Here is a 21,475-nt window from a genome sequence, read left to right on the forward strand (position 1 = left end):
AATTAGATATCACAAAATTGGGGAGAGAAGGAATGTGTAAAAAAAAAAAGTGCTCAAATTAAATTCAGGTCAAATCAAGGCCATTCCAGACCGGCCCAAAAAACGTCTATGGACATTGAAATCAAGGTCAGGGCCGACTGACCCACCTTCAATAACTTTTGAACGTCCGGTGTCAGTCGGGGCTCAGTGGGTGCAGATGCTGGTTACAGTAAATAAAGAGGGGGCTCATGGGTAGGTGTAATTAAGAGGTAACATGAGAGATGGGGAGAGAGATGAGCTGAACAACAGTATGCCAGTGGAAGGGAGAACCGTAGCAGGTGATCCAAATGTGGTTTGTCACTACTATGATTTTCCATTGTAGCCAATTAAATAGCTGGAATTCCGATTTGGTAACAGAATTATGAGTTATAATCACTTAAATGTATATCAGTAAAAACACAAACTAATTGTTAGGCCTGTGTGTGGGTTTTTGGTAAATTAATTACAAGGCACAAGGCAATGGTACTTAAACTTATTTCTCAAATTAAATAAGTGTGGTTATTAGTTGGCAAGGGTCTTTACTTCAACAATGTTGCGTTTTGTGAATTTCTAATTTCTTTTAACTTTTTCTAGTAGAAGTTTTCTAAGTCCTCTTTTCAATACGTTTGACCAGAAATCAAAGCCATTACTTAGGCCCAATTTTTTGGATGAAAAATGGTTGAAAAATGTATCTATGCTTTAATTTCCCAAAAATATAGGTTCTCAGCCTTCATTTGACACCCAATTTGATATGCTTGAACGTCACGTTTGTGCTCATGGGTCCTTTTAAATGGAAATGACATTATCCATAAGCTCCTCAAATCTGTGATAGTTAAATGTACCTACGAAGTTCTGGGATCAGTGTCTCTGCTTGTGTTTATCTGGCCTCACCGTTAGGATAAAAAGTCAGGACAGGACCCTATACCCAGCCTAACAAATCATCGAAAGGAAACATTGGTCCGTGTTTCTAGAAAATAACTGTATTATTCTGTTGTGATATCAGTGTCTCTTCCCTATTGCTCCATATGAATGACTTGAGAGATGTGGCCATTCTGTTGTGCGATCCCTCAGTTTATGTTCCAATTGTCTCCAAATGAATGACAACAGATGTTGCCATCATAGAATTAGTAGAACGGGCATCCCCATTCAGGTCAATTATGCCATAATGGGTGCCCCCCAAAGGAGCAAAGCAGGAAATATTTTTGATTTATTTCCATGTTTTCCGTTCTGAGATCAGTGTTTGTGCGTATCCCCAGGTGGATGGAGGCGTGTGTAGAGGAGGAGCTGCCGCCCACCACAGAGCTAGAGGAGGGTCTGAGGAACGGAGTCTACCTTGGAAAACTGGCTAAGTTCTTCGCCCCCAAGATGGTGTCTGAGAAGAAGATCTACGACAGGGACCAGGCCCGCTACAAGGTGACCTTTGTCCTCTTACCACGGAATACTCTTACACTTCAGATCAACATTCTATCAAGTTGGCAAGATGCCATTTCTTATCAAGCTCTGTTGAAGCTCTTATCAAGTTACTTGACACTATTTTTCAGACCATTAATTTAGCTAAACTACTAGGATACTGAATAAAACTGACACACACGACCACAAATCTGGGTGGTAGTAGGCACTATCTAGTCCCCCCCTCTCCCCCACACCACCTCCCCTCTATCTAGTTCTTCTGCTCTCCCGCACACTTCCTCCCCTATCTAGTACCCCCCACACACACACACACCTCCTTGGAGTCAGACAGGAAGTGTCTAATCCCAGATCCATTGCAGACATTTCCACTTCCTGTCAACCATCTCCCATGGGGCAGAGAGATAGCAACCCCCCCTACAGCCAGCAGCTGTGCTGACACAACACACTCACTCAAACACACACTCCATCTTTTGGTGCGTGCGTTTCCTACCAAAAACATGCAACATCAGTTGCTGGGATCTAATGTTTCTGCTTTGCCTGTTTTTGTCTCCAGCACACAGGACTTCACTTCAGACACACGGACAACACGGTGCAGTGGCTACGGGCCATGGAATCTGTAGGACTGCCCAAGGTAAAACAAACACACACACACACTGCCCAAGTCCCTCCTTCCAGTGGCATACAGTATCATAACCTGGTAGTAACTGGTGATATCACAAGGTTGAGTTGCCTGTTTTATGACAGATTTTACTAAGTCAAAGGACACACATACACATACGCAGACAAACACCTGTGAGACTTTCACTGGGCCAGGTAAATGGAGCACGCCGTTCTACTGCTTTCTTATGAGAGGCCTGAGACCAACGCTAGGAGGTTGTAGCTGTGGTGCCTGTACTACTATTGTTACCACAAATAGTGTTATCAGCACCAATGCATCTTTTATGGGTAGTGACAAAAGATTTCCCACTGGAGCTGATATGGAGAATGCTACCTTATCGTCATGCCATGTGATGGTAAGACTGGAACTGCTCTGGAGATGCCTGTTTGATGATCAAATCAATCGATCAATTCCTCTGTTTTGGGGGGGAAGCAGAATCTTAGGAGTAGACATACAACTAATGAGAGATATTGTTTATTCATATGGTTATTATGGGCTCTTGTCATTATTGATGCTTGAAAATGTTTCTCTATTCATTTTAATTGACAAGAATGATCAGGACAGGGGAATAGGTTGCTTCACGGTTGTTCCCTTCACTGTTGTCCAGCAGTGCTGTTCCCTTCGGAGAAAACACATGCACGTACACAGCAGCCAGATGTATAGTGAGAAAGGAAGCACACACCGTAATACACCCAAAGGCAACTAAATGTGTGTGGCAGTGACCAGGAGGATACAGAGGAATAGTGTCAGACTGCCACAGCTTGAAAATGAAACTGACAGCCTGAAAGATGTAGTGTTCTTGATATGACTCCTTGGCCGCTGCACTAAACAAGGTATCAGAAGACACTAATGAAAGATCCATGACTAATGCCTCCTCTGGTTTCTACTTTCAGATATTCTATCCCGAAACGACAGATGTGTACGATCGCAAAAACATGCCCAAGGTAGTGTACTGCATACACGCACTAAGGTAAGACAGAATTCCAACACAAGATGTTTTTTGTCATTTACTGACCCCCCCCCCCTTCCCCTTTAGGCTTACTGCTTACATCATCTTACTCTTTGTGTCTACCACACACTAGTCTATTTCTTGTTTCTGTTTCTTCACTACACTTTATATTGTGGAGGTCTACAGTGCATTCGGAAAGTATTCAGACCTCTTGACTTAACACATTTTGTTACGTTACAGCCTTATTCTAAAATGGATGAAATCAAAAATCTACACACAATACCCAATAATGACAGTGAAAAACGTTTTTTTAGAAATGTTTGCAAATGTATAAAAATAAAAACTGAAATACATTATTTACAAAAAAAGTTGAGATCCTTGATGGAAACCTGCTCCAGAGCGCTCAGGGCCTCAGACAGGGGCTTTCTAATAGGACAACGACGCTAAGCACACAGCCAAGACAACGCAGGAGTGGCTTCGGGACAAGTCTCAATGTCCTTGAGTGGCCCAGCCACCATACCCAAGAAGACTCGAGGCTGTAATCAGTGCCAAAGGTGCTTCAACACAGTACTGAGTATAGGGTCTGAATACTTATGTAAATGTGGTATTTCAGTTTGTTTTTATTTGCAAACATTACTAAAAACCTGTTTTTGCTTTGTCATTATGGGGTATATTGTGCAAATTGATGAGTCAAGAGGTCTGAATACTTTCCAAATGCACTGTATGTTTTTAGCTCTTCTGAGGTTTGATGAGTCCTAAAGCATATCACATGATATCACTGTCTAAAGGGGATCATTTGAAAAAGCTAACAAGATTGTGTGAACCAAGAGAAGTGAAAAAGACTGGATGAACGTTGACTTTGAAACTATTATAGTCTGTGGTCCTTTTGGTTTCAGTTTGGGGTTAAACATGTGCCATCTTCAACATTTGAGTGACAAAGGTGTGGCAATAAGCAGTCATTTCCCAAACTCACTCTCGGAACTGATGAGGTGACTTCCTGTACACGTTGAAACCGTCTGTAGACATGAAATTACTCAATCTGTAGGCCTAGGCTGTCTCAAGTCATTTAGTGTCTCCTTTGATAATATTGTCCAAGTATACAAGTGATGGCAATGATGTCATTCTCACACATTATATCAGGCTCTAGAAGTAAAGCCAGATGTTGTTTTGGAAGCTGGAGTAGAAGTGTATAGCTTTTTTGTTTTTTAATAAATAGGCCTACAATAGTTCCATCTTTTTATCTGATTATCTTTATCTTATTTTCATGTGCAATCCTAACTTGCAGTGAGAACAAGTGAAATACCTGTATTATATAAGAGGAACTGGAAATGGTTTTCATCCTGCTCAGAGGGGATTTAACTTCCCATCCTCCAGCGTTAGGCTTTCTTCTCTACTGTGCATTCGGAAAGTATCTTGTTACATTACAGCCTTAAAAATGGATTGAATCACTTTTTTTGCCTCATCAAGCTACACACAATACCCCATAATGACAAAGCAAAAACAGGTTTTTATAGATGTTAGCAAATTTATAAAAAATAACAAACTTATGTAAATAAGATAAGCATACAGACTCTTTGCTATGATACTCGAAATTGAGCTCAGGTGCATCCTGTTTCCATTGATCATCCTTGAGCTGTTTCAACAACCTGATTGGAGTCCACCTGTGGTGTTTTCAATTGATTGGACATGATTTGGAAAGGCACACACCTGTCTATATAAGATCCCACAGTTGACAGTGCCTGTCAGAGCAAAAACCAAGCCATGAGGTCAAAGGAATTGTCCGTAGAGCTCCGAGACAGGATTGTGTCAAAGCACAGATCTGGGTAAGGGTACGAAAACATTTCTGAAGCATTTGAATGTCCCCAAGAACACAGTGGCTTCCATCATTATTAAATGGAAGAAGTTTGGAACCACCAAGACTCTTTCTAGAGCTGGCTGGCCAGCCAAACTGAGCAATTGGGGGTGAAGGGCCTTGGTCAGGGAGGTGACCAAGAACCCGATGGTCACTCTGACAGAGCTCCGGAGTTCCTCTGTGGAGATGGGACAACCATCTCTGCAGCACTCAACCAATCAGGCCTTTAGGGTAGTGTGGCCAGATGGAGCCATTCCTCAGTAAAAGGCAGCCCGCTTGGACTATGCCAAAAGGCACCTAAAGACTCTCAAACCATGAGACACAAGATTCTCTGGTCTGATGACACCAAGATTGAACTCTTTGGCCTGAATGCCAAGCGTCACGTCTGGAGGAAACCTGGTACCATCCCTACGGTGAAGCATGGTGGTGGCAGCATCATGCTGTGGGGATGTTTTTTCAGCAGCAGGGACTAGGAACTGGGAGACTAGTCAGGATTGAGAGAAAGCTGAACGGAGCAAAGTACAGAGATCCTTGATGAAAACCTGCTCCAAAGCACTCAGGACCTCAGACTGGGGCAAAAGTTCACCTTCCAACAGGACAAGACCATAAGCACACAACCAAGACAACGCAGGAGTGGCTTTGGGACAAATCTCTGAATGTCCTTGAGTGGCTCAGCCAGAGCCTGGACTTGAACCCGATCGAAAATCTCTGGAGAGACCTGAAAATAGCTGTGTAGCGACGCTCCTCATCCAACCTGACTGCGCTTGAGGGGATCGGCAGAGAAGAATGGGAGAAACTCCTCCCAATACAGGTGTGCCAAGCTTGTAGCATCATACCCAAGAAGACTCGAGGCTGTAATCACTGCCAAAGGTAGTGATTAGTGAGTAAAGGGTCTGAATAGTAGTGAGTGAAGGGTCTGAATTCTTAAGTAATTTCAGTGTAATTCTTTTTTATACATTTGCTAAAGAAAAAATAAACAGTTTTTGCTTTGTCATTATGGGGTATTATGTGTAGATTAATTCGTGTAAAAAAACTATTAAATACGTTTTAGAATAAGGCTATGCGTAACAAAATGTGGAAAGTCAAGGGGTCTGAATACTTTCTGAATACACTGCATATGCAGCATACACACATTACATAGCATAATGTTATATAACATAATGTTATGGCAGGTTCACACCTATTTGATGCGAGCTGGCCTCTGATTATTATACTTAGAGGCATAACTGTTGAATAACTATATTAGTCAAATAAAAGTGTGTTGAAGATCATGTCCTGATTATGAACTGTGCATTCATACTCGTCACACAGGCTTGAGAGGGCTAAGGTCCAGCAACGTACTGTAACGGCTGACTGGCTCATCCTTTTCAACACTGAATAACTGATATCACTGCATACTGTAGTAGACACACCCCTGTTAACATCTCCAGAAAAGAAACAGGCAAGACTACACTCAGTCTGCATCCCAAATGGCAACCTTTTTCCTATTTAGCGCACTACTTTAGACCAGAGCACTATCGGTCTAAAGAGTCCGGACGGGAGTTGCAGCGATGGGACAAGACTGTAACTACCAATTGGATGCCATGAAATTGTGGACTTTTTATTTTTATTTTTTAAATATAATAATTTTAATAGTGCACTATTTAATGGGTGCCATTTGAGACAGTCTCCAGTTTCACCTGAGAGCTGCTGTCATAGTGTGGTAGTAGTGGTGCTAGTAGAAGTAACAGCTCTGTAGTGACACTTAGTCATTGTGTGATGTCACTACTAGTGGGAGGCTCTGCTTTCTGTGCCCACACTGACTGTCATGTATTCAGTTATGTCATGTACACTGTAATGTGTACAGAAAGGGTGGCTCGCATCTGAATGTGGCAGAGAATTGGAGTGAACGTATTAGCGAGTTGGCTTGTTTCCTTAATTTCTTTTTGCTGTTTGGTCAGGGCCCATGAGGATCAGCTTCCTTCCCTCCCTGTGTGCGCGGACACACACACACACACACACACACACACGTGATCTTCCTTCCTGGCAGGCTGGTCTAACCCCCACTGGGAGCCAGGGAATACACTAGCTCTGAGGAGAAGTAGACACACTGGGCTAATGGGTCTTTGTTGAGAATTCAGTACAGTGGAAAAATTGAAAGGCACCACAATAGAATGGAAACTGAACATAAATATTCACTCCGGATCTGATGGGACTGGTTGGGCATGCGTGTGTGTGTTGGTGACGGTGCCACGTTTTGTGTATGCGTGTGTGTGAAGAGGGGGGAGAGTGTGTGTTTGTGTGGAGGAGGATGTTGTTCCGTGTCCTTCCTACGTGCTTATTGGCCAAGTCAGCAGGATGATCTAACGAAGCATCCATCATTATCCTCAGTCTCAGTCAGCTGTTTATCTCACAGCAGGGCTGAGTCTGCCAGCCACCCATGGGTTAACAATGTATTAAATATGTGGCCTTACCTCTGTCTCCGCAGACTCTACAGCCCTAAAGAAGAGACCTGTGTCCCTGTTTACACTCGCATACATATACACACGCACACACTGAGTTTAGAGGCTAACATAGCACTATCATAGCCTCCTCATACACACAGTTACAGGCACTAGCCCAATATAATGAATGCCAACTTATCAGGAACCTGCTGGCAGATGAAAGTTTAATTCAGTTTCCAGCCACCTGTTTGTTTCAGGCCACCCTTAGTTAGCGCCATTGGCAGAAAGCGGATATTTCTGGTTTTCAGGGATACAGTATTTTCAACTTCCATTTCCCCTGAAAAACGGAAATGTGGACTCCGCTCAGGTGTCACTCCACGCCTGCCGTCTTAGGTTAGTTTCAGGCTGATGGGACTCAGGACAGTGCAGTTTGCATGTCAGGATTGTTACTGCTGCTTTCTCTGAGCACACAATGCCCCCCTGTGGGGAGAAGGGGACATTGCCGTTTGGCTGACGCTCTCCTAGTTCGGTCTGGAGCAGATGGATGTTTCAAGGTCCTGTTGGGATGCATCCTTCCTTCCTTCATTTCCTTCAAGTCATCACTGATTGGATTGACATGCCTTCATAGGTAAAAGGAATATGGTGGATTCCTTGCTAACCCAAGGCAAGAGGAAGGATTCATTTCTGAAGTATTGAAGCGCAGCTGAAGTGTTGATGGATGCAGATGTATAGATGTTTGTAAATATAGGTTTCCCCTGCTTCTGAGTTATTGAGTAAACAGCCACATCTTAGCTTCAGCTTGCTACCCTTTCTTCCTAACTGTTAAATCTAGATCAGTTAATGAATTGACATTTGGAGCTTCATTCCTTTCCATTTCCCCCCCCCCCCCACAGCTTATACCTGTTCAAACTGGGCATTGCACCACAGATCCAGGACCTGCTGGGGAAAGTGGCCTTCACAGGTAAGACCAGGCTATACCAGCTCTTCTACATCATGATAGTTTGAGGTATCATAAGAGCCATAGCTGGAGTTCCTCCTGTACTCTAACGTCAACCCATAGCGTTCTTCTCTGCCTGGCACCAGCCAGGTTTGAACTGGAGGTCCTTGAACCTGTAACAACAGTTGCTGTGTAGTTGTACGACGGTGTAATGAGCATGTAGCTAACTGCTCCAGAATGAACTCTGACATAACATACAGCGTTGTCGTGAAGGAAGAACCTCTCTAGTGATTAATACCTGCCTTTAAAACTAAAGGAAAACATGAGCCTCAGGGTGTCTTCTGAAGACTCATTTAAATTGCCTCGGCTGGCACGCGCGTGCGTGCGTGCGGTAATGACACATAATTGGCGCTCATGTTTGGTTTTGATCGAAACAGAATGTCATCACTCGCTCCCAGCTGCGTGTTCAATTCGATAAGCACTGTGGAGATGATTTGTAACGTGGTTGATATGAGTGAAGTGTGAAATACCAAACACGTCTCTTTACCGTTCTGTTTAAAATCTCCAGTGTGTCTTGATGTTATATAGGTTGCTAGTGAATGAGCAGTCCCTCTCCTAGGCACAGAACGGCTCATCATAATGGTCGGAACGGAGCAAATGGAATGGCATCAAACACCTGGAAACCATGTGTTTGATGTACTTGATTACCATTCCACTGATTCCGCTCCAGTCATTACCATGAGCCCGTCCTCCCCAATTAAGGTGCCACCAACCTCATTTGCTCCTAGGGTATAGAGGTTTCCTGCTGTGCCAGTTTGGCTGACATGTTTGTAATGTGATCCTGTCTGTCCCACAGAGGAGGAGATCAGTAACATGCGGAGTGAGCTGGAGAAGTACGGCATCCAGATGCCAACCTTCAGTAAGATAGGAGGCATCCTGGCCAACGAGCTCTCAGTGGACGAGGCAGCCTGTAAGTAGTACAGTACACTGTTCCGTTCACTGGATTTCCTCTGGAGACCACTGGTCTTCTATCCTGCTCCTGAATAGACCCATAGGGTGTGCAGGGTTGGTTCCAGCACAGCACAAAAACATCCGATTGAGATAATCCAGGCCTTGATGATAAGTTGAATCTGTTGTGTTAGTGCTGGGCTTTAACAAAAGTCTGACCTCCTATAGAGAGACATGTTTGCTGCTGAGTGGTACTTATTCTTGCCTCTGTCCCCAGTGCACGCTGCTGTGTTTGCCATCAACGAGGCGGTGGATAAGGGTGAGGCGACCGTGACCATGGGGGCGTTGAAGAACCCCAACGCCATGCTGAGGAACACTGAGGAAGAGCTGGCCCAGGACTACCAGGTTACACTGAGCCGGGCCAAGGCTAGCAAGGAGGACCAGGCCTCAGGCAGGGTGAGGAATTCTGAGAGCCTCCCTGTTGTTGTCCTTTCCACACAAGAGTCAGTAAAAAAAAAGTTTGTGTCCCAAATGGCATCCCATTCTCTTTCAAGATTACTGCTTTTGACCAGAGATCTATGGGCCCTGATTCTGGTGGAATTTTCAAAACTGATCTTGGATCAGCAACTTGATCCTGTTCTGAACAGAAACCTCTTAGACCAGGCAGAGAGGTAGTGAGAATTGGTAGTATATGAGTCTTGTCTGCAGTGACTACCACCTGAAACACTTTGTTTTTTTTATTTTCAAATATCAACAAACAAAAGAGGAATAGTCACATGCAACAAGCATACATACAAACTATTTACATTGCCAGGAATCCTAAACAAACAAATCATATTCATTAATAATACAAGTTTTAATTGCCTTTTCGTTTTTCATTTTAGTTAAAGTAGTGCCATATTGTTTAAGTTAATTTATAAAGTGAAAAAAGTTTGGTTTTGACCATTTGCATTTGTGAATATGAAATTTACCTAGTGTTATTTGCAGTTGGAATTAAATATACTATATCGTTATCTATGTCAGAATTTCTGAAATGAATCATATCAAAACCATTAAATAGTACAACCTGTCCTTTTTTTTTGTAACAAATTCTGTATGTCAATCCAAAAAAATCAACTATAAACACAGGCAAAAAACAAATGCAAAATGGTCTCCTCCATTCCACAGAAATCAGTTATAGTCAATATTTAGCTTGAATCTTTCCAAAACATGTTTCACAGGATAAATTCTATGTAACATTTTAAATGAAACTTCCTTTATTTTGTTACTGATATAATATTTGTTAGTAATTTTCCATGCTTTCCCCCACTGTATATCACCATAGATATTTGACCAAAAGAATCTTGCTGAGGGAATTGTAGTATCACAAACAATATTCCTAATCTGTTTATTACTACATTTGTCTTTGATGTTAATATTGCCGATTTAATATATTTTCATGTAAATCTATGTTACTTACATCAACCACAGATAAATTTAAAAGATACAACCCCCCCCTTGGAATCGCATCAAAAAAAATTGCATATTCTTTTGGGGTTATTGGAATTTTAAATTTATCAAGAAATTCCCCATATATGAGTAGATATCCATCCTCATTCAGTAACTGACCAACCAAAATAATTTTATTCTCAAACCAGTTATGGAAAAAAAGAGACTTATTTTTAAATCGTATATCTTTGTTGTTCCATATAAAGTATCTGTGAGGGTAAAAATTGTGTTTATACGCTAACATCCAAGCTAAAATTGCCTGCTTATGGAATTTGGCAAACTTTACTGGGATCAACATCATTTATCAACATCAAAATTACATGGAAGCAAAAGTTCTAAACCACCTGAAACACTTGCCATGACATTCCAGTGACTGCAGCGTCAGCTGAACTCCCACTACAACACTAGTCTTCCCACACCGACTGGCATCTCTCCTCCCATACTCCTCACTAACTCTGTGTAAACATTTAACCCACTGTGTTAAATTACACATTTCTTCAGCAAAGACATGAAATCTGAAGTTAATATGATGTCCAGATGATCAACTATTTTAGCATGACAGATTTAGTTTCAATATGCACAACATTTAAAAAAGCTTGAAGGGATAGTGCAATATTCTTTCTACTTGACCAGAGCCAGATGAACTCATGGATACCATTTTTATATCTTTGCGTGCAGTTTGAAGGAAGTTGAAAGTAGTGTTGTGAGCCAATGCTAACTAGCATTTGAGCAATGACTGGAAGTCTACCGATATAGCTAGAATGCAAAAAAAAATGGTATCCATGAGTTCATCTGACTCTGGTTAAGTAGAAAACGGCTTGGTTGCCAGAATCTCGTGTTATCCTTTTAAGAATGTACGTTTATAGTCCGTCTAAGACGATGCTTTTCTCTTGTCTCCCTGTTCAGCGCTCATCTGTAGCCACAGAGGAGAGAGATGTTTATGAGGAGCTGCTGACCCAGCAGGAGATCCAGAGCTGCATTGACCTTGTTAACAGTAACTACAGTTCCTGTCTTATGACCTCAGCTTTATAATGAACATCTCTAGGATAGGCCTTGAGCAGGGGTGTGAAACTCAAACTCGCATGTGTCTGCTGCTTTTCCTTATTTCTTCTCAATTTGTGTCCAATTAGAGCTGCATTAGAGACTTAGACAACTAGGTGAGAGGGGTGTGTTTGGCCAGTGTCTCCATCCAACCCCTGCTCCCTCCTGTCTGTCTCTCCAGCCCAGGTGGCGGTGCAGCAGGTGAACCAGGCCATCTCTGCCCAGGACGAGGCTGCTCTGCTGGCTGGGCTCAGGATGCCCGCTCTGGGAATGCTGGGGGTCCAGGAGGCAAACTCCCACTGGTACCTGGAGCACTTAACCTCCTACTGTGAAGTCAAGGCTCAGGTCAGTAAGGCCCAGTGGTGAAAAAAGTACTCAATTGTCATACTTGAGTAAAAGTAAAGATACCTTGATATAAAATGACTCAAGTGAAAGTCACCCAGTAAAATACTACTTAAGTATATTTAAAACCAAATACTTTTTTACTTTTACTCAAGTATCAAAAGTAAAAGTATTAAATTAAAGCAAACCAGACGGCACAATTTTTTTATTGAAGGATAGCCAGGGCACACTCCAACACTCAGACATCATTTACAAATGGAGTGTTTTTATGTTTAGTGAATCTGCCAGATCAGACACCAGGGATGTTCTCTTGATAAGTGTGTGAATTGGACCATTTTCCTGTCAAAATGTAACGAGTACTTTTGGGTGTCAGGGACAATGTATAGAGTAAAAAGTATGTCATTTTCTTTAGGAATGTAGTGAAGTAAATGTTGCCAAAAATATAAATAGTAAAATACATACCCCAAAAAACGACTTAGTAGTACTTTAAACTATTTTTACTGAAGTACTTTACACCACTGGTAAGGCCAGTGGTCAAAGTAGTGGATGCATGTCTAGTAGGTTTTTACAGGTGTTGGGATATAAGGTGTCCTGTCAAAGGAAAGGAGAATACTAACACACTGTGTGGATGTGTTTTTGCCTTCAACAGCCCCAGACTTTATTTGTTGATTAAAGTTGTGTTAGTGTTACAGAACCAGGGGTTTTCTATTAAATTGAACTTGTCACCCAAACACTTTCTCCTTGGACCTCAGGATGCTGGAGGTGCAATGATGCTGCAGAGGGAGGAGATTCAGAGGGTGGTCAGCTCCACTAACGACTTTGCTGAGGCAGAGAAACGAAGTAAGTAATTTATATGTATCATTCCAGTAATTTATATGAATTACATCAGAATAAATGTGTTTGTGTATTTATAGGTTGTAAATCTTTTGCCATCTGCATTATAAGAAGATTGATGAGTATGATGGGTTTCCTGTTCAGAACTGGAGGCCATTGTAGCGATCAACGCAGCCATTCGTCATGGCATAGCAGCAGAGACGGTGGAGGAGCTGATGAACCCAGAGGCCCAGCTTCCTATTGTCTACCAGACAGCTGCCAACCTCTACCAGACCGAACTGTTCAGCCTGCAGATACAGGGGACAAAGGTGACGAACGCATGCAGGCATTCACACACGCACACACATTTGAGTTGAAATTACACTTTTCTATTTTAAGCTATCATATTAACTTGTACAGTTGTGAGTTGGTGCTAGTTGGCACAACAAAGTAGTAATAGATTTCTCTAGCTTGGTTTGCCAGTGTGCAGAAAGTTGTGTGTCTGTCCAGGTGTATATGGTCACTGAGCCTTCTGTCTGATTGCATTGAGCAGGTAGGACTGGGGCATGAAGAGCTGTGTGTGGCAGTAGAGATGCTGTCTGCGGTGGCCGTGCTCAACGAGGTCCTGGACACCAAGGACCCCCAGGCTGTTACTGAACAGCTGACTGACTCTCCTCTGGGCTTCAGCAACATGGATCAGGACAACCTGCACAGGTAGCCAACACCACAACCTGCACAGGTAGCCAACACCACAACCTGCACAGGTAGCCAACACCACAACTATCTGACATATCACAGGTAACACCACAACTATTTACCCTTTTGTTCCTCTAGAGCAGGGGTCTCCAACCTTTTCTTGCATGAGAGCTACTTAAATGAAATGTAACTTATCTGAAGTTACTAATTGTTTTTTTAGCTTGCTTATCTTCTCCTCTGCAACACTTTACAGGTCCTTGGTGTTATTAGGTTCTGACAAACCAAGTTAAAAACTCAAATGGACAACTAGAAAAAGCTCAAAACAAGTTTATTCACCCACTGGGTTAAACAGCTGAAAAGACAGACATGTTTCCACAAGTACATATATTTATACCCGCTACTGGGTAGTCAACTCCTTGCACATCTAGAAAGCCAATACATCTCTTGCTAGGCATGAACTTAAGTGGTTCCTCTCATTGGTGTAGTCATGGCCCTGTCTCCTGTGTGTGTATGTCATAAGACTGTTCCTTCTCAATTCATCTGACCTGACCTGGTTAGGCTGTTTTTATGTTATCCAGAGCGTTGATGACTGCAATTGTGCTTCCAACAACAATTTACACTCTTTTTCCAACGTTTACTAACACCGGCCGTATTCAACGGGTGTTGAGCATTTGTAAATTCATCAAATTCATGCGCTCTGGCACACTCAGACGAGAGTGCTCTGAAATCGGATTAGATAGTGTCGTGACTTTACTTCCATTAATCTGATGACTTATTTATTTAATCCATTAACTTTGTTTAATTGTTACCCAATTTTAAATTAATCATGTATAATTAACATTAGTATTTGGGGCACCACAGAAGAATTTGTTTAGAGTTACCATCTCCCGAATTAAACTCTCAGGTCTTTATCTATTTCATCAATAAACAGTCATCTTATTAATCATTACCTCTTATCAAATCATCATTCTGACCACTCGTAACCTTCTTGGATCTGCAAAAACCCCAGTCTAGCTCATTATTCAGTACTACACAAATTGTGTTCATTATTTATTTACTAGCTAAATAAATTATAACACAGAATAAACATAGTCTCATGTAAAGGGTGTAAGGTCCCTAATGGACTGACAAAATATGACTGCTTATTACACAGATGGAGAGGGGGATAAAGAGGGAGACAGAGAAAAAGGAACACATTCTATAACTATTCTCCCATAAACCTCAAACTTTGCACACGAACCACCGCCCGTTTGGAATAAGAGATCGTTAATCATTTTACGTGTGAAATGCCTTCGTTCGTCATATCTCTTGGTCGGAACAAGCCTTCTCGGGAAGTTGTTGGCCTTCCAGCTGTATGGCTCTGATTGTCTGCAAGAGGTCTCCCCTTTCCTGTCTTCTACTGTTGTTCACTCTGGAAGAAAGCTAGCCGACGGTTCCGATTGGTGATGAGCGTCGTAGGATAGTCTCACTTAGATTCGCTTTTCGTGATCTGACTTAAGACAGCTAATCAGCTGTACAAGTGATTGTCTAAGGTGAGCTTCTCGCCTCTTCCTTATCGTGTTGGCATTCAGGATTCGGACCACGATTGACATGAGCTGCAGCTTTTCGTCTCTCTGGTCCAAAGGAAGGTGTTAATTTCTTCACCACGTGTTGAGGTTCAAAGTTTCAACCATTTCCAACATGAAGATACCAGCCTCATGTTTCCTGGTTTAAGGGTTGATTCCTCTTCCAAGCCTTTATGCACTCTTGGTCAAAAGGGGCGTTCTGTCATACTGACAAGCTCTCTGACGGGGCCTGGCTATTTAATGTGCAAAACATATCAAAATCTATCATTAGAAAACTAAAATCATATTCCTAAACACACAGCTTCAATAATTTTCATATTGTATTCACAACATATTGGGTACAAACTTGACAGATAAAGGGGGTATCCTTTCCAAGTTACAGTATTTGGTCCTTACAGTTTTTAATAACATCACAAAATAAAAAACAATGTGACATTAGTTTTCCATAGTTCCCCACTGACCTCTTCCCACATTATGTTAAATATGGTTGCACATTTTTGGGACTATTCAGAGGTGGAAACTCTCCATGGGAATTAATGGGAATATATATGCAAATTAATACATAAAGTTGTTTTTTGCATTGGATATATTTACCATATCATATGGAGACAGAAACATAAACCTTTTACCTTATCATAAGTAGACATAATTGCAAATGATTAAATCCTTCCAATGGAAATGTGGGGAAAAAAACACACAAAAAAACAATTTAGTTACTAATTGAACTTTAATTAGTTGACTTCACATGGGATGATTTCACTGAACAACAAAGGAAAGGGAATATTGAGTGATCCACAATGATCCTTCGTATCTCCCCCCAAAATATTCAATATATATCTGGAAAATGATACTAAATAGATAGATAACTAAAGCTTTGGTTGTCTTCCTCTCAGGCTTCCATGTCTTCTCTCTGGACCTCCTCAATGCCCACCTCTTGAACATCATACTCTGAGGCCTCATCTTCACTGTCACTTTCCAACCTTGTTGAGGAGGATGGCTCCTTGTCAGGCTCAAAAAGCCCCCAAAAAATTCCCGGATGGCCACCAATTTTCCAACCCTTGTATTGGTCAGCCTGTTACGTGCTTTGGTGTGTGTGTTCCCATACAAGGACCAGTTGCACTCTGAGGCAGCTGATGTTGGTGGGATTTGGAGGATGGAGGCAACAAAGGAAAGAGCCTCAGATGCACAAAGTCCCTTCCACCAGGTGGACGATGAGATATGTTGGCACGACTGCCATATTGCATCTCCATCCCAAAGCCTTTGCTTGTAAGTGTACTTCACCAGACTGCCAAGAACCTTGCCCTCATCCAGGCCAAGGTGGTGAGACACGTTAGTGATGACACCATAGGCCTTGTTGATCTCTGCACCAGGCAGGACGCTCTTGCCAGCATACTTGGTGTCCAACATGTACGCTGTGGCGTGTATGGGCTTCAGGCATAAGTCTTCATGCTTTTTAATGTATTTCAGAAATGCAGTTTCCTCTGCTTCGAGCAACAGTGACGTGGACAGGGCAGCACGGATTTCTTCTCTTAGATCTGCAAGCAGAGTTTGAACATCAGACAGGATGGCATTGTCTCCCTCAATCCGTGCAATGGCTACTGCTATAGGTTTCAGGCTGCTTACCACTCTCTCCCAAAATACATAATCCAGGAGGATCCTCTTGATGGGGCTGTCCATATTGGCAGACTGTGATATTGCCATGTCTAGGAGAGACATGGTAGCAAAAACTTTTAAAAAACTAAAAACCAAATGATTTAAACACACTTTGCTGTAGGCTACTATTTACTAGTTAAAAAATGATCATGCATGTCATGTAAAATATATTCACCACACCCAGTATTGTAATCAAAACTTACCAGAAGGCATGTAACCCTTGGCTTAGACGGTGTAGTAGTGTGGGCTCAATAGCATCTCATTAGCGTGCAATTGAAAATGTGATGGAGGGCAATGTGATGGGAGTGCACTGCACATGTGATGGAAGAATGTACATCTACTGTGCATGTAGAGGGTTGCAATTCCATTGACTTGGGGATAGTTTAACCAAAATATGCCACAAGACCTAGAATTGCTTTATGTGTATCCCACAAAAAAATGTTAACTGTTATAAGCTAACTATTCTGATGAATTTAAGTGAAATCCCCCAAATTCCTTGGCTTAACTTCCCATGGAAAATATCCAGGAAAGTTTCCGATCCTTTGCAACCCTAGTTGAATATTGTTCCATTATCACTTTTTGGATGTTAGTTTTGGGTGGGCAAAAGTGTCTGAACAAAGACATTCCTTTAGTTGATACTAAAGAGAGTATCCGTCTTGTAATTTACAACCAAGTGTGAAGGGTCGACCATCCAGCAGCTCCCCCTCTCCCCTCATCTGACAAAATTTGAAACGTGCAATATCTGAAAATGTTGCTTGCTAGACTGTTACATGGATGAATGCTTCTTCCTCTCTCACACATGCCATGGTTGCCCTTAGTTTGAAGATGTAATCCGGAGACAGGTGTTTTCTCAATCTCCTTATCTATCATACTCTAATTCCACTGATTTCAAACCACGGTCCTCCAGAAAGTGGAGAGCAACACTAATGCAATTCTACTACAATATATATATATATATTTAAAGTCACGTTAGACAGGATTACCTAAACATACTGACCAGCTCAAATAGACGGAAGCCTGCTACATGGCAGACTCATCTCGCGGCATGTCCAGCCCACTCATTATCTCAGCCAATCATGGCTAGCAGGAAGGTTGCTACATTTTTTTGTGGCTAAACCAACTAGGCTTGTAATTGAGTAATTGTATTTGTATTTATAGATGGCATACACGTTTGTTATTAAGGCACATGAAAGTTCACATGTTCCAGAAGGCATTTCTGCCAAAAAATGCATTTTGATGAAAAAATTTAAATAATAATTACATTCAAATGACTCTCCAGTGAAGTTGTGATGCGCGAGATATGCCTAGTTTCCTGAAAGAAATAGACAACTTTAACCCTATAAAATCTGTTTAGTATTTTCCCAAATGTTGTTTTTGCGGCTGAATTTTTCAGAGTTTTGGATTTGTTTTTTTATTTTTCACAAACAAAATATAAATAATTATTGGAGAACCAATGAAATTGGATGATCTGAGTCCATGTCAATGCTTAAATCGCATCAAAAGACCATTTTTAAGGTCTGGAAAAAAGCGAACACATTTTTGAGTGTAATTCCCCTTTTAATTGCGGATCTAGAGAGAGAGCAATGTGTCGGTCTAGCAATGTTTCTGTACTGTTGCACATGCTGAGTTTGCTAAAGTGGCAATATTGCTTGAAATTAATTGGCAGATGTTACACTTGGCATTTTAAGCCAATAGTGGCTAACCAGGGGTGGGATAATGTCAAGATGGCTTTGATTTGATAGTAGCTGGAAGCTTGTGGTGTCTGGTACTTGTGAGATTTGTTCATGAAAGTTTGCGGCGGAACTCATGAAAAAAGCATGTACTTTCAGAAATGCTTGGTCAACTACTGGTAACTCGCGATTGACCTGTTGGAGTCCCCTGCTCCAGAGAGAGAACTCCACAGTTACACACACACACACACACACACACACACAGGTAACAACTAGAAGAAGAAACGTCTGTCTGCCTAATGTGTAACCTAGCCTGGCCCTGCCCCTTCCCTCACTCTCTCCCCCTCTCCCTCTGTCTCTCAGGTATGCAGACACTCTAATCAGTCTCCGAGCCGAGAGCCTGTCCCAAGGCCTGGAGTTCCTCACCTGGAACGATGTTCAGAAGACCATCGACACTGTCAACCTACAGGTCCACGAAGAACACGAGCGTAAGTCAAGTCCTCGAACGGTCTCGACACTGACTACATCCCAAATGCCACCCTATTTAGTTAACTACTTTTGAGCAGGGCCCATAGCGCTCTGGTCAAAGTAGTGCACTAATTAGGAAATAGGGTGCCATTTGGGATGTAGACAATGTCTCCCAAGTCAAACCATTCACTAAGTTGAGAGAAAAGTTAGCAGTGAAATAAATACAGTCTAAATAATAATACAATGTTTTATTGTCACGTACACCGGATAGGTGCAGAAGATGTGTTGTTTTACAGGGTTAGCCATACAGTAGTAGTAGTACAGCGCCCCTGGAGCCAATTAGGATTAAGTACGTTGTTCAAGGGCTCATCGATGATGAAGTAGTCCTGAGATCAGTATCATTAGGGCTGTTTCCCTGCTGCTTGGTGTGGTTCAACTCCCCCTGACTGTGTCATTACACGTGCGGTCTGTCTCAACTCCCCTCCAGGTATTATTGCTATAGCTGAGATCAACGAGGCGCTGAGCTCTGGGGATCCTGAACAGACCCTCTCTGCTCTGCTCCTGCCCACGGCCAAACTGCAGGGGGTAAACCCAGCAACAGCGAAACACTACCATGACGTCCTGCAGAACACCAAGCTACTCATCTGTAAGGTACTGGACTGTCAGCTATTATGAGATCCTATAGATATCTTCCCTCGAGCAGAGAAGCCTCCATCTTAATACATCTCATGTACAGAGAAGGCATTAGTACCCAGAGGCTGGGGATCACAGCTGTTGATCAGATCTAGGTTACAGATCCAGGCTACAGATCTAGGTTGCCATATTTCGTATATAGTGCATTACTTTTGACTAGCGCCCAGTGTTCTTGTCAAAAGTAGTGTGATATATAGGGACTAGAGTGCCACTTGGAATGACTGTAGATCTGTAACCTAGACCTAATAAGGCGTTTAGTTGAGAAGGCTAGGGACAGTGACTGAGAGATGAATGAGATGTTCAGTGATTACTGGAAGCATGTTCAAGGGTCTGTCTGGAGTCAAGAACATCATCGGAATGAACCTGTCCTCACCTTTATTTAAAACTCTGCTTATTCTGTGACACGTACTGTATCCACCCCAATGGTGGAATCAGCTTCTCCCTGAAGCTAGGACAGCGGAGTCCCTGCCCATCTACCGAAAACACCTGAAACCCTACCTCTTCAGACTATCTTAAATAATCCCACAGCTCCCCCACCTAAAAATGTAATCAAATAAATAAATAGTGTGTGTGTATATAATATGTATTAACGTTCAAAAGTTTGGGGTCACTTTGAACTGTCCTTGTTTTTAAGGCACTGCATCACAGTGCCACCAGAGATTCTGGGTTTGAGCCCAGGCTCTGTCTCGGCCGGCCGCGACCGGGAGGTCCATGGGGCGACGCACAATTGGCCCAGTGTCGTCCGGGTTAGGGAGGGTTTGGCCGGCAGGGATATCCTTGTCTCATCGCGCACTAGCGACTCCTGTGGCGGGCCGGGCGCAGTGCACGCTGACCAGGTCGCCAGGTGTACGGTGTTTCCTCCGACACATTGGTGCGGCTGGCCTCCGGGTTGGATGTGTGTTGTGTCAAGAAGCAGTGCAGCTTGGTTGGGTTGTGTTTCGGAGGACGCATGGCTCACAACCTTCGCCTCTCCCAAGTCCGTGCGGGAGTTGCAGTGATGAGACAAGACTGTAACTACTAACAATTGGATACCACGAAATTGGGGAGAATAATTATTTTTTAAAGAAATACAATAACATCAAATTGATCAGAAATACAGTGTAGACGTTAATGTTGTAAATGACTATTGTAGCTGCAAATGACAGATCTTTAATGGAATATCTACATAGGCATACAGAGGCCCGTTATCAGCAACCATGTGTTCCAATGGCACGGTGTGTTAGCTAATCCAAGTTTATCATTTTAAAAGGCTAATTGATCATTAGAAAACCCTTTTGCAGTTATGTTAGCACAGCTGAAAACTGTTGTTCTAATTAAAGAAGCAATAAAACTGATCACTTTTAGACTAGTTGAGTATCTGGAGCATCAGCATTTGTGGGTTCAATTACAGGCTCAAAATGGCTAGAAACAAAACTTTCTTCTGAAACTCGTCAGTCTATTTTTGTTCTGAGAAATTATGGCTATTCCATGCGAGAAATTGCCAAGAAACTGACGCACAATTGGCTTGGCGTCGTCCGGGTTAGGGAGGGTTTGGCTGGTAGGGATAACCTTGTCTATCGCGCACCAGCGACTCCTGTGGCGGGCCGGGCGCAGTGCACGCTAACCAAGGTTGCCAGGTGCACTGTGTTTCCTCCGACACATTGGTTCGGCTGGCTTCCGGGTTGGATGCGCGCTGTGTTAAGAAGCAGTGCGGCTTGGTTGGGTTGTGTATCGGAGGACGCATGACTTTCAACCTTTGTTTCTCCCGAGCCCGTACGGGAGTTGTAGCGATGAGACAGGATAGTAGCTACTAACAATTGGATACTACGAAATTGGGGAGAAAAAGGGGTAAAATAAATAAAAAATAAAGAA

General features: G+C 42.5%; 1 protein-coding gene across 2 annotated transcripts in view; it reads left to right on the forward strand.

Annotated features, from left to right (window-relative positions):
- The window catches only part of iqgap2 (IQ motif containing GTPase activating protein 2), an 85,237-nt gene that overhangs the window by 40,003 nt on the left and 23,759 nt on the right, over positions 1-21,475 (forward strand). For both annotated transcript variants that reach the window (XM_065011632.1, XM_065011633.1), the window contains exons 3-15: positions 1,275-1,431; positions 1,982-2,059; positions 2,980-3,056; positions 8,204-8,271; positions 9,104-9,217; positions 9,473-9,651; positions 11,590-11,677; positions 11,906-12,064; positions 12,814-12,906; positions 13,045-13,208; positions 13,433-13,593; positions 18,827-18,951; positions 19,419-19,582. In XM_065011632.1, the coding sequence (XP_064867704.1) occupies positions 1,275-1,431; positions 1,982-2,059; positions 2,980-3,056; positions 8,204-8,271; positions 9,104-9,217; positions 9,473-9,651; positions 11,590-11,677; positions 11,906-12,064; positions 12,814-12,906; positions 13,045-13,208; positions 13,433-13,593; positions 18,827-18,951; positions 19,419-19,582 (1,627 nt within the window). The remainder of the gene's footprint in view (positions 1-1,274; positions 1,432-1,981; positions 2,060-2,979; positions 3,057-8,203; positions 8,272-9,103; positions 9,218-9,472; positions 9,652-11,589; positions 11,678-11,905; positions 12,065-12,813; positions 12,907-13,044; positions 13,209-13,432; positions 13,594-18,826; positions 18,952-19,418; positions 19,583-21,475) is intronic.

The sequence above is a fragment of the Oncorhynchus nerka genome, linkage group LG27, assembly GCF_034236695.1.
Source record: "Oncorhynchus nerka isolate Pitt River linkage group LG27, Oner_Uvic_2.0, whole genome shotgun sequence".
In the NCBI taxonomy this organism is placed as follows: Eukaryota; Metazoa; Chordata; class Actinopteri; order Salmoniformes; family Salmonidae; genus Oncorhynchus; species Oncorhynchus nerka.